Source organism: Halichondria panicea, chromosome 12, assembly GCF_963675165.1.
Source record: "Halichondria panicea chromosome 12, odHalPani1.1, whole genome shotgun sequence".
Classification (NCBI taxonomy): domain Eukaryota; kingdom Metazoa; phylum Porifera; class Demospongiae; order Suberitida; family Halichondriidae; genus Halichondria; species Halichondria panicea.
This window is the reverse complement of record NC_087388.1, coordinates 1,122,604-1,136,393: the sequence shown is the minus strand read 5'-3', so window position 1 is coordinate 1,136,393 and position 13,790 is coordinate 1,122,604. Positions and strand designations below refer to the sequence as shown.

The 13,790-nt window shown below is 41.7% G+C and overlaps 2 protein-coding genes across 7 annotated transcripts in view; one reads left to right on the top strand and one right to left on the bottom strand.

The window, feature by feature from the left end:
- LOC135344748 (uncharacterized) overlaps window positions 1–11,885 on the bottom strand; it is a 28,389-nt gene extending 16,504 nt beyond the window's left edge. For 5 of the 6 annotated variants that reach the window (XM_064542007.1, XM_064542008.1, XM_064542003.1 and 2 more), the window contains exon 1: window positions 11,772–11,885. The gene's annotated coding sequence lies outside the window, so the exon portion shown is untranslated. Of the gene's footprint in view, window positions 1–6,597; window positions 7,155–11,771 lie in introns of those variants that run through there. The other variant, XM_064542004.1, reaches the window with a different exon arrangement.
- On the top strand, window positions 2,001–2,558 carry LOC135345447 (uncharacterized). Its single transcript, XM_064542868.1, has one exon. It carries the CDS (start codon window positions 2,001–2,003, stop codon window positions 2,556–2,558), a length of 558 nt encoding a protein of 185 aa, XP_064398938.1.
- Window positions 11,886–13,790: the final 1,905 nt, after the last annotated feature.

The window sequence follows — 13,790 nt, the reverse complement described above, 5'->3', positions numbered from 1 at the left end:
TTCCAAATGAATCAAGTGTGGTACTCTCATCTTGCATTGCTGTTACCCATAGGGTAGCACTAACCGGCTGCAGATAATCCTCAGTACCTGTATATATACATGGAGCTCTCATTTATATTGAGTTGCATGGCTCCAGCAGCAGCATTAACATACAGTTCAAAGGTCAACTTCGAAGTAGCTAAGGTTGGCGAACTACCCAGTAGCTAAGGTTGGCGAACTACCCAGTAGCTAAGGTTGGCGAACTACCCAGTAGCTAAGGTTGGCGAACTACCCAGTAGCTAAGGTAGGTGAACTACCCAGTAGCTAAGGTAGGCGAACTACCCAGTAGCTAAGGTAGGCGAAGTATCAAGTAGCTAAGGTGAACTAATAGTAACGCTCAGGGCCACCGTACCGATGAGTTGCACAGTCTTAGCTATATTAGAAGTATTATAGGTACATAAAGATCTCATAGCGTGTTTTGTACCTCTAGCTTCACAAAAGTCAAAAATGTATTTTTTCTTTTCTAACTGATGCTCACCATTAGGGGGCATGAAAATGACATTTTAGGGGGCTCTGAATATCTTGTAGTGATCATTATATTCATGAAACATTGTTTCCCGCGTGTTGAGCAACCGTAACACGGATTGACATCAAAGGCTCTCTGGTGCCATGCTGCAAATTCAATGTAAAATGTCACGTGACACTACTTCCGTTTCCAATCCCTCTCCCTATTCAATCTATGGTGGCTAGAAGCCTATAGAAGCTGTTAGTTTTCGTCTTATTGCAACCGTTGAGCATTTACAGCTGGAACAGACACACACACACACACACAGTCAGCTTTACCGTATCCCTCGTGCGGCTACGCCTCAAGGCATAATAACTGCAGGCGCCAGCTGGGGTTCTAAAAGATGCGCCACTTAGAAGTGTCTGGCGCTGTAATTACATTAATTTACGGTATAATGCAGATGCACTAATTGCAATCTAAGAAAACCTTAGAAGCCTATAGAAACTCTTACTTGCACTTCATTTATCACTGAGCAGCTGTAACACTCTATACATACAAACACACACAGCTATGCCCACTACTCAGAAAAATCTAACCCATGCAGATTCAATCCGGATTCGACCCGGATTAGGTGTCGTGTAAACGGAGCTTATGTTCATTAAAAAAAGGATTTTGATATGGGCTCCATACGTTTCCTATTTGACAGTTTGTACAACTACATCAACAGATAATAGTTTGGAATGCGGTATGTGTATGGGAGTAGGATACTCCTTATCAGGTATGTTTATAGCTAAATAAACATGCAGGTAAATGATACACACGAGCATAAAATAATGCATTTGCACAATCAATGCTCCGAAAATAATTATTATGCGTACGTCATTAATTAATTTTCTCGATTAAATTAACGACGCAATTTCATTATAATTATAGACCTCGGATAAGAGCCAAATGAACCACGCTCATAATTCTTTGCAGTGTGTATATATGGGGGGGGGGCCCTAAATCTTAAGGGTAAATGAAATCTAAACATTTTTCACTGATCAGAAAGCTAAGTTGAGCTAAAGGTTATGTTAGGTAGATCTACTATGCGTAAGAGTGGATATAGAACAAAGAGGATAGCAAGATATAAATTTCTGTGATACAACTAAGTTTTTATTTTAGAAAACCGCTTTTTGTCTAGTCCAGTAAGGTCAACTGGTACAGTCTGCTTGATAATTCAAAGCTTCTTCAAATCTTGTTTTTCTCACTAACGGGTAATTTTTGTTGCAGTCTTTATTAAATATAGACTCCAAAATTTGGCTTAGCAACAGTGACGTCAAATAGTCATTAATGAGGAATGACAGGAAATAGCTCTAACATTATATACGTACAATTAAGCCGGTTAAAATGGCCTGTCGTGGTATATTGGATTTCAGTAATCAGATAAACCAACTCAGCTTCGCGCGTGGTTTATCAAATTAATTACTCTCGCGTGTAAATCCAATTGAGGCCATATATGCAAGCTATCATAGTCATGCCAGGCCTATTGTTACAAAAACCACATGCCAAAGCAGGAACCAAGGAGTTCTATGAACACCTTGCACGACGTCTTTCTTTGTGGAAGGCGGGTAACATCAATGAGCTGCTAGAGGAGGCCCGTACCATTCAATCCAGATTACCTGAGCTAGATAGACAGCGAGGAATAACAGAAAAGAAGCTAAATAGGCGGTTTGCCACTCTCATCCGGAAAGGAGAGGTCCATTCAGCCATCTCCCTCATCACTGAATATGGCAAGGGTGGACTACTTGAACTTACACCAGAAGTAAGAACTGAACTAAAAAGAAAACACCCCAAAGCAAAACCTGCAAACCCAGAGGCCTTGATACAAGGAGATGCACTCATTGTTAACCCCATCTTATTCGAAAGTCTAACTGGTGAGGTTGTAAGAAAGACTGCACTAGCAACCCACGGTGCCGCTGGTCCCTCCATGGGAGATGCTTATATATGGAGACGTATGATGGTATCTTTTAAGTCAGCATCAAAAGATTTATGTGATGCGGTGGCGGAAGTGGCAAGGCACATAGCATTATAGGAAGTGGACCCAGTCGGGCTTAGCCCACTTCTAAACAATCGTTTGATCCCCATTTCGAAGAACCCTGGAGTACGACCAGTGGGAATAGGGGAAGTTTTGAAACGTATTATTGGCAAGTCCCTGGTGTCTGTGCTCAAGAGAGATATTACCAAAGCTGCAGGATCTACGCAAGTATGTGCAGGCCACCTGTCTGGTTGTGAAGCTGCTATACATGCACTGAGAAAGGTATTCGCTTCAGCAGGCACAGACGCAGTTTTGTTGGTTGACGCAGATAATGCATTTAATCGTCTGAATCGTGCAGTGGCCCTCCTTAACATCCGATACACATGCCCACCTCTGGCAACAGTCCTCTTAAATTTCTACTGGTCGCCGTCCAGACTATTTGTCTCAGGAGGAATGGAACTGTCCTCAGAAGAAGGTACCACCCAGGGATGTCCCCGTCCATGGCGATGTATGCACTAAGCACTGTACCTTTAATAGACAAATGCAGGAGTGTGCTATCCACGGATGATTCTCCCAGTGCAGTTCAAATATGGTATGCCGATGACGCCGCAGCTGGGGGGAACCTGAAGATTTTACGCAACTACTGGGACATCCACTGCAACAAGGACCCGCGTATGGGTACTTCCCAAAACCATCAAAAACGTTCCTCGTACTGAAACCAGAATGCCGAGCAGCAGCAGTTAAAGAATTCGAAGGCACAGGCATCCAGATGTCTGAGGATGGAGAAGATTTAGCAAATAAGTCAGGACAGCGTCACCTGGGTGCAGCGATTGGGTCCCCAGCATTTGTTGCCACATACTTAGGAAAAAGTTACCGCTTGGGAACAGGTGTCTCGGCTTGCTGACATTGCCTCCACCCAACCCCATGCTGCATACACTGGTTTCGTGTTTGGACTACAGCATCGATGGACATTTATTCAAAGAACCATGCCTACCGCGGGGGACCACATGCAACCACTGAAGGACGCTATTGATCACAAACTAATACCAAAAATAGTGAAACATGAACTAAATGACACAGAGCTGGAGCTGATGACACTGCCTACACGGCTGGGAGGTATGTCGTTCAACGATCCTGTTAAGGATTCAAGGAGCAAACACGCTGACTCAATTGAATGCACAGCAAAACTCACCCAGCTGATTACTGACAACGGGACAGATGTCATGACGAGCATTGACCAGGACCTCAATCAAAAGATGGCCATGCGGAAACATCACGACGTATTGTACAAAATAAAGGCAGATGATCTACAGAGACGCCTACCAGAATCCCAACAACGCGCTATGGCCCTAGCACGTGAGAAAGGGGGCTCAAGCACACTTAATACAATACCTGTTGCAGAGCACGGATTTTTCTTTGATGCCAAAGCAGATTTTCATGACCACATCAACCTTCGCTATTGTTGGCCACTGGAAAATCTACCAACAACTTGCCCATGTGGTGAAAGTTATACGGTAGACCATTCCCAGATCTGCAAATTATCTGGCTTCATACACATGCGCCATGACGACACAACAAACTTCCTAGCATCCTGCATGAAGGAAATACATAACGACGTTGAGACTGAGCCCAAGTTACAACCTTTGACAGGCGAGTCCCTCCGCTATCGAACAGCCAACACAGACCCTGATACCAGAGCAGACATCAGAGTGAGAGGCTTTTGGACCCAAGGCATGCAGAAACGCATTTTTTGACACAAGATTCTACCCCCACGCGAGAAGCTATAGGTCCAAACCCCTCAAGTCGCTTTTTCAGAAAATGGAGAGAGAGAAAAAAAGAGAATACGGAGAAAGGATAAATGAAATTGAGCATGGCTCGTTCACACCTCTAGTTTCTTCGGCATGTGGAGGCATGGGCAAGGAGGCCTCAGTTGTAGTGAAGAGACTGGCTGGAGACCTAGCCACGAAAAGAAACGAAAGCTACAGTCAGGTGGTAGGCTGGATGAGATGCAGTCTGGCCTTTTCATTGGCAAGATCAGCCATACGTTGTGTTCGTGGTTCTCGTTCCACCCGCAGAAGAGACATTCGCCAGTCTCCAATGGACCTAATCCAAGCGGAGACACGGTTCGAGTGCGAATAGACTATACCCAAAGTCTCACAAATCTTTAGAACTCTAAATACGTACATGTTTATTTTCTAACTGTCAAAAAAAAAAGTATATTTATCAGTATTCTTAAAAAAAAAAAAAATTGAGGCCATAATAATTATGTTAAACATGTACCGTATAGTGCTTTGTAGTTTTTTTGTACAAAGATATCGTCCATATATAGCAGTATGAACTAGTGTTACAATTTGATATTTAAGGTCAGACCCGGGCGATATTACACTTAGTTTTTAATAGTGTTGTAAAGCTCATAATAACAATTCTAAAATGCAGTGTTTATATAGGGGGTCACTAAATCCAAAGGGTCACTGCATGGATCTTACGATCCAGGGTTCGGGTGCTAATATTTCAGTGACTGCATGGGAGCATAGAAAGAGTAGAGAGGGATTGGAAACGGAAGTGATTTACGTGATATTTCCAATAAAGTGTATACGTAGTGGCTCTGGGACCATCCTTTATCTCTTTATAACTGACGCAAAAGCCCGGGAAACTTATTGTATCCAATACATATAAACATCTCAGAGCTAACCCCCATCACTGAATCACATGCCTCCTGATTGGAAGCGAAGAAACTCGATTGTCGTGTAGTAGCTAGAGGCTACACCACAAAGCGCTTTTTCATGCTTGTGTTCCTATAGTACCTATGACTTAGCTAAGGCTGTGTACTGTGTCCCAAATGGCCTCAAGTATGAGAGGAAAGTTGATGTTTAGCAGCAGAACTGCAGATAAGGGGGGAAAAATCACAAAATATTTTTCCGGCTAAAAAAGGTCAATTGTTTTTCAGTGCTCTTACAGTGTAGCTATTCTAGTTCTGAGGTGATAGCCTGGATCTATTTCTCAGTCATGCTCAGTATTGAACTGGGTGTGGTTATGATAATGTCACCTAGCTACATCGTGATCCAGTACATGCATAGCCTCGATTCCAGGCCGCGAAGAAAAAGGCCTTTCTCTTCGCGGCCTGGAATCGAGGCTAGTGCATGCAGTGAGTGAGTTAATAGCTAGCTAGCTAAGTAGCTGATAAATGAAGGTTTTTAAGAGGAAGGGGGGGGGGTGAGCCCCCTATTCCATACCCCTGGATCCACCCCTGGGCTAGTTAGTTGACTGTTCGTGGGAGCTAGCTAGCTCTATATACGGAAGTCTATAACGGGACTTCCCCTGGCTGAGAATGGGGATTTTTTCCTAGTCTTACTGCACAATGTGCGGCCGGAAGTGGGCGTAACTCGACTTTCACTACTTGCACTGCGCATTCGTTAGTTTGGAACCCCCTTTCTGGATCCGCCACTGAGTCACTGTGCTATACAATGCCATTACACACAACACACATGCAGCACACAATGCAATTGTACTACACGCAACACATGTACACATGTAGACAATATAAAGACAATTTACTATTGTGTTACTGCATATACCGGTTTGGGTAATCCCTTGTGAATGACACTGTACAGCCCTATATACTGCATTTATAAATATTGCGAAATTGCATGCGCTTACTCTTTGCATGTCATTCGTTTGCGATCTATATAATAATATCGAAATTTTCAACCAAAAGAGCCTCTTTGAAATTCAAAACCAATGCAGTATCAGAGGATCGGGGGTCACTGAAACCTAAGACTCAGTGTTTTGTAAAATTTATGCGCTTGCAGTGTTTATGGGGGTCACTAATTTAATCTTAAGAGTCGTTGGATCCTAAGGCCCAGGGTCCGGGGTTCACTGAGCCCTATACACGGTATGCAGAGTAACCTATATATACTAGATCAAATTCTAAACACTATAATTAGAAGCTAGTAACATGAGCTATTAATTAAAGGACTGGGAGCAGGTTTCTGCATGCAGACACTTATGTTAGGTATATACTGTATATAGTGGTACAAACAACACATAAAAGAGAGCTAGATCTATTCATATTACAGGTCTCACTGAAGTGAGTTACCTTAGATAAACACTTTTGTCTTGTCCTGTGATGGGCCAACTGGTGCAGTCTGCTTAGTTACTTGTTTGCTTTCAATAAAATCTTGTCTTTCTAAGTAGACTTTATAGTAGATTTTATTGCACATGTCAAACAGGAAGTTAAAGTGTCAGAGGAAATAGAAGTTGTGAATATTTAGGTTCTGTCAAGTCACACACAATTCAGTGTTCCAGTATCATAATTATACGTCTCATGCACAGCTTCAATCGGAATTACAAAGTCTTCTTTGTCAACATCCTCTTCCACGGTACCTCAATCATTTCGACCACATTTTCGATTTGCAAGTTAAAAACAAGCTCGCAATCTCACACTAGATCTTCTTGGCCTGATGCATGCAAATGTCACAGACCTAGCGATGGCAAACCTCCGAAAACGACAAGAATTGGAGGACGCTGCAGAAGTGAGGTTCTTATAGGGAATGCACCCTTTACGAGAAAGTCAGCAAAGCGAAAGCATGCAGACGGAAGGATGCCACCAGAGACCGCCCACCAGAGACGGCCAGAAGGCTCAAAAGGATTATATAATATCATGCTTCATCTATCCACCCACACAATTTACAAATGCACCGCTTGGAGAACGTCGTTTCATCAAATCATTACGACCAGCTTGTCAACACCATAATTATACACAGACCAGCCTATCCAGCTGTGGTTGGAATTGTTGTATGAAGACCCAAACCGTGACTCGAGTACAAGCAACTCCTGAACACGTTGTCATGGCTCAAATTAGGCCCATAAATTTCATCCATTATTCTATTCTTGAAAAATGTGCCTATTATTCTCCCCAAAAATGTGACATAATAATTATAAAATTAAGACGTAGACATAAACCAGCACACCTGACACAAAACATAATTATGATTGCTTGCTGACTTGAACTGATATAATATTTAAATTTTTTGTCATGAAAATACTATTAAACTATCAAATTGTCTGTATACCTCGACCACGATTACACTAATGACTGTATAGTGCAACATGCAGTATGTTGCGAGCACTTCAGCTAGGATTCTTTTTCCATATATACGTCACGAAAAAAGAAAATGCTGACTAACCCATAAAAATTATAATTTTATAGCTCTCATATACACGTGTGATTGTAATTATGCATGAAGCATTTCGTTATGTGGCGGCTTCTCACGTTTTTTCACAGGAAGACTGGACCTACATGTATATAATTATATAGATGTGCAATGATAAGCTTAAAGGGAAGGGCCTAGCTAACTGAATCTGGTTCATCAGTTTGACAGCATTCATGATACTAAACAAAAGGGTAATGAGGAACTTGCATACATGAGTGTTAATTTCTGTTGGTTACTGTATGCATGGCAGTGCAAGTGTTGGTGTACTGTAGTAAGCGAAGGTACACTCTTGTATGCTTGTTGGATGTCATACACAACCAAGTCACAACTGTTTCAAGGTTTTTCCATTGATGATCGACTGATTTGCTGCATCTCTCCAAGATGTCCTCATCTAAACGAGGATGAGTGTTCTTTGCATTTGAACCGTATATATAAAGCACAGATTTCAGGTAGGAACCTGCTAGCTATGCCTAAAGTGACTGGTCTCTGTGCGCAAAGCATACTTCCCACGCTAATTTCAGCAAGAAATTTAAGAAGACTATTTATGCCAACAATATTAAACACTCCACCAGTTTATATTGGCATGCACAGTAAGGCTGAAGTTACACATAAAGACCACCCACCTACCCCATGCATACCTGAAAACATCACTTTTATATAGTAATACATGGTTAAATTTAACTGTGGTCAGCGTTAAGTATTTCATGACATCCAGTGCATGCATGCGCAACACACCACAAGCATTTGTCTACTAGGTGTCCTATAAAAGGAGTGATGTGACTCGGAGATGCAACAGATCAGTTTGTTACACAGCTTCACTTGTGCGCACATTGGATAATATTGGCTATGGTAGTGGTGTTTGCTCGGGCCTGCAACCCTCGGGCCTCCATCAATACCGAGCCAAGCACAAGTATATAACATTACTAATAAACACTATAATAATTATAGCACCTTTATAAGTAGAATTACTATAGTAAAGGTAATACTGACATGATGATGTATTATTGCATGACACTGATGGCATAAATTGAAAGTGTATATTATAGGATTTGTGAGTATGGTGATCAGTTGACACTTATTAAACAGCACACACACACACACACACACACGCACACGCACACAAATACACTATCGTATACCTCGCTTGCGCACGTGCACCGAGGCATAATTAGGTAACACTCGGTGGCGGATCCAGGGGGAGATCTCAGGGTGCCGCGGATCCCCCCTTTCAGCCAGGCTAGCTATTATGGCTTTAGTACAGCTACCAGCTAGCTTTCTATCAGTTTTTGTAGCTATTGTATGATTTGTAGCTGTTGTATCAATGATTATGCCTCGGTGCGCATGCGCAAGCGAGGTATACGGTAGTGTGTTTGTGTGTGTGTGTGTGTGTCTGCATGTGTGTGTAGACTGCTACAGATGCTCAAGGATCAATGAAGTGCAAGTAAGAGTTTCTATAGGCTTCTAGTAATGTTTTCATTCGTGGATTTGCAAAATAAAGCTTCGTTCTCGAGTTATGCCTAGTTTTGCTTACTTGGAATGCCATTGTAGCCTTTTCAGACCTTTTCAGAAGAGCACGCAGCCAAACTTGTTTACCGAGTGTTGCTACTCTACTTACTAGTTAGCTCTGCACTAGAATGCTAGCTATTGTATCCTATTGGTAGCTGCAAGAGTGAGAATAGAGCTGCAAGGCTCTGCTGATGGCATCCATTAATTTTAGCATAGATATAAGAGGGAGAGGGATGGGAAACGCTACGTAAATAGCATTGACGATCCGCGTTTCGGTCAATGTTTTCTTCTTTATTTCCTCCAACCCATGCTTTTAGCTAGTACTAGGCTATAAACTAGCTACTGAGCTCCATGTATTAGCAATGGCTAGTGGAACAGTCACAACAAGGTAGCAGCAATAGTTAGTGAGACCCTCCAAGCAGTAAAAAGCAGCTTGGACAGCAAATTCTTGAGAGGAGCTCTGTCTGTACCGTTGAGTATTCCAGTACAGTCACAGACATGATAGAGAATTATGGAAATGTAGCAAAGTTCTGTCGTAAATTACTGTGCCGATACGATGAACCAACTATCAATGAATACAAAGAGACATGTACCTACATTCAATCATTGATGTAACTTTCTAAATGGGTACCCAAAAAGTATGCTTTTAAAAACCAGCTTACTAAGACAAAAATGAACATTACTTACCAACCTAAAGCCAAGTGGCTTTGATTTTACTTGCATACAATGCCCAGCTACTTAAGAAAAAGGGAATCATTAATATTTTGGGCTGTAGTCACAGCCTCTCCTTGTAGAAGGTACACAAAGCCACTAGATAGAGCCGAAACGATAATACAACACTCAAAAAACTGCCTTTGAAAGTTTTCAAGCTCTTGGTGAGATACACAACGCTTCTATATGATGCACAGTAGGCGTGGATGCTCAGCACAGGACTAAGAGTCCCAGTGGGGAGCTGTGAATGATAGTAATAACATTTCCCGCTGGATTGGCGGGGTGTCTAGAGCCGTAACGCGGATCAACTTTTGGCATTACACAGAAGTGATTGTGCGCACGTGCTCCGTTTCCCATCCCTCTCCCTCTTATATCTATGATTTTAGACTTGAACTTTTTATCGATCGTTTTTAACGACAATCATGGTCGATCATTACCCACTCTTAGTTTGCATGCAGCAAAATAATGTTCATCACGTACATGAATAAAAGTATTAGTAGCTTTATGTTATGTAGCTTTGGCATCTCCACCGAGGCATGCTTTCATTGTAACCTGTACCTGTTGTTTTGATGTATCAACTGCCAAAGGAGTGTTCAAAGTCAATGGTTAGCCTATAGGCTAGCTAGTTGACTGTTCGTGGCAGCTAGTTAGCTCTACGCAAGTCTATTATGGGACTTTCCCAGGCTGAGAATGGGATTTTCCTTAATCTTACTGCACAACATGTGACCGGAAGTGGGCGTAACCCCAAAATTATTCGCACTATGCGCTCGTTAGTTTGCAGGGCCGTAGACAGCGGAGGGCAGGGGGCAGTTGCCCCCCTGGCATTCTAGATCTGCCAAAATACTGCACATGCACAATGCTTTTATCGATTAGAATGATGTAATGAAATTGAGATGTGGGCAGGGCTATCTGATGCGCATGCTGACTGTTGAGAACGAGTGATGACCTGTTTTTTAGGTAAAATTCTGAGCTCCACTGCGCCTCTGGAAGCAGGAGTACCTTTCTAGCTCAAGCTACCTTGTTTTAGTTGGTCTAAGTTGGTGCCACAGCAAGTTGCCATACTCAGAGGATATGAAATAACAGTTGACCTTTTTTTACTAAAAAAATGTTCAGCTTTTATTTTACCACCCCTGCACACTAAGCTATCTACGGCCCTGGTTTGGAATCCCTCTTTCATTTTTCCTGGATCTACCACTGAGTCACTGCCACTGAGTCACTGTGCTATACAATGCCATTACACACAACACACATGCAGCACACAATGCAATTGTACTACACGCAACACATGTACACATGCAGACAATATAAAGACAATTTACTATTGTGTTACTCGCATACTGGTTTGAGTAATCCCTTACGAATGAAGGTATACAAGGCCTATATACTGCGTTTCTAGCGAAATTGCATGCGCTTACTTTGAGTGTCATTCGTTTGCAATGACTCGAAATTTGCAACCAAAAGAAACTTATTAAAACCCATGCAGTATTGGAGGATCCAGTGATCCCCGGTCACTGAGTGTTTTGTAAAATTTATGCAGTGTTTATGGGGGTCACTAATTAAATCTTAAGAGTCACTGGATCCTAGGGCCCAGGGTCCGGGGTTCACTGAGCCCTATAGTACACAATAATTATATGGTATGCAGAATAACCTCTATACAATCAATACAAATTCTAAACACTAGCTATAATTATTAGTAAGATGAGCTATTAATTAAAGGACTGGGAGCAGGTTTCTGCATGCAGACACTTATGTTAGGTAGTGTGCATAAGAGTGGTACAAACAACATGTAAAAGAGAGCTATTCATAAAACAGATCAGAATTCACAAAAGTGAGTTTTTACCTTAGAAAACCACTTTTTGTCTCTAGTCTTGTGATGGGACAACTGGTACAGTCTGCTTGGTTGCTTGTTTAATTTCAAGGCTTCTTCAAATCAAGTATAGAGATTTTATTGCACATGTCAAACAGGAAGTTAAAATGTCAGAGGAAATGGAAGTTGTGGTAAATTAAAATGAATGTGTCAAGTCACACACAATTCAGTGTTCCAGTATCATAAAAATTATTGATATAACAATTTAGCTGGCGTACGTGTGTCTATACATGACGTGTGTCTATATAAGAATCTTTTCGTTAAGTGTCAGCTCGTCACTTCTTTTCACATGTCAGGAAGACTAGATTGGCGCGTGTTTCACAGATAGCTGGTTAGATCTAGCAAAGGGCCTAAATCATCAATCTGGCTAATTAATTTGACAGCATTTACACAAAGAAACATGCAGAGGCAGTGAGCATTCCTTGCTTGGTGCAGTTTAATTAGGCCTATACTGTGATGAAAGTGAAGGAACGCTATATGGTTTCATCAATTGCACACACTGATTTGCTGTACCTGTATCTCTCTTCAAGTTTTCCTCATCCAAAATGAGGGCGATACTGCTCCTATGGCTTCAAAAAGCCATAACAGGTATTTATATACATGTGTTGAGTGAGAACCAGTTTACAATGTCAAGAGTTGTATAGTGCAATCAAGGGCGTCCTTGGTACAATCATGTTAAGTATTGTGACAAACAATATAAAATATGTTATGGTAGTTGCAAAGGAAATCAAATTAATGCCAAATACTCCAGCAGTGCCTGCAAAAGTGTCATGAGTGCATAGGGATTACTATCAATTACAGTGGAACCTCTGTTAACAACCACCTCCGAATAAAGGCCAGCTGCTATAATTATAACGGCCAGGCACCCAGGTCCCAAATGAACAAAACAACCTCTCAACAAAGGCCACCTCTGTATAAAGGCGAAAACATTGTTCCCCAAAGATGTCCGTTATAGAGGGGTTCCACTGTAGCTTGCAGTATGTTCCTATAATCTGCTCCAAAAAGCATTACATTAGAGCACTACATGCACTAACTTGAAACACTATAGTAGCAAAGCACACATTTTACAATTTTGCAGCGGTGCACTCCTATTGTTGACCATTGCAGTATGCATGTGAACTATTGTATCCTCCGGTATAAGATGGCTGCAAGTATTTGATTAACGCATCTTCTAAATGCGTACATGACCATTCAGCACGACTGTTATTAATAGAGTAGAGTTGTCCCTATAAATAGTGCAATCAATAATTATCAGTACTGTGCTTACTAATTATGATCAGGTGTCGTCTCACTGCTTCAATCCGAATTACAAAGTCTCCTTTGTCGACATCCCCTTCCACGGCCGGTACCTCAATCGTTTCGACCACATTTTCGATTTGCAAATCATTGTTATTAAAAACAGGCTCACACACTGGACCATCTTCTTGGCCTGATGCATGCAAATGTCACAGACCTTGCAATGGCAAACCTCGGAACGTGACAAGAATTGGAGGACGCTGCAGAAGTGAGGTTCTTAGGGAATGCACCCTTTACGAAAAAGTCAGCAAAGCGAAAGCATGCAGAAGGAAGGATGCCACCAGAGACCGCCCACCAGAGACGGCCAGAAGGCTCAAAAGGATTACATAATATCACGCTTGGCATCTATATCCACCCACACAATTTACAAATGCACCGCTTGGAGAACGTCATTTCATCAAGTCATTATGACCAGCTTGTCAACACTGTATATACACAGACCAGCCTATCGAGCTGTGGTTGGGATTGTAGTATGAAGAGCCAAACCGTGACTCGAGTACAAGCAACTCCTGAATAAGTTGTCATGGCTCAAATCAGGCCCATAAATTTCATCTATTATTCTATTTTAAAACGTGCTTAATTGTTCTCTAATTATACAAAATTAAGCCGTATAGACATAAACCAGCACACAACTGACATAAATCATTGCTTGCTGACTTGAACTGATATAATCGTATAATAATGATATAATAACAT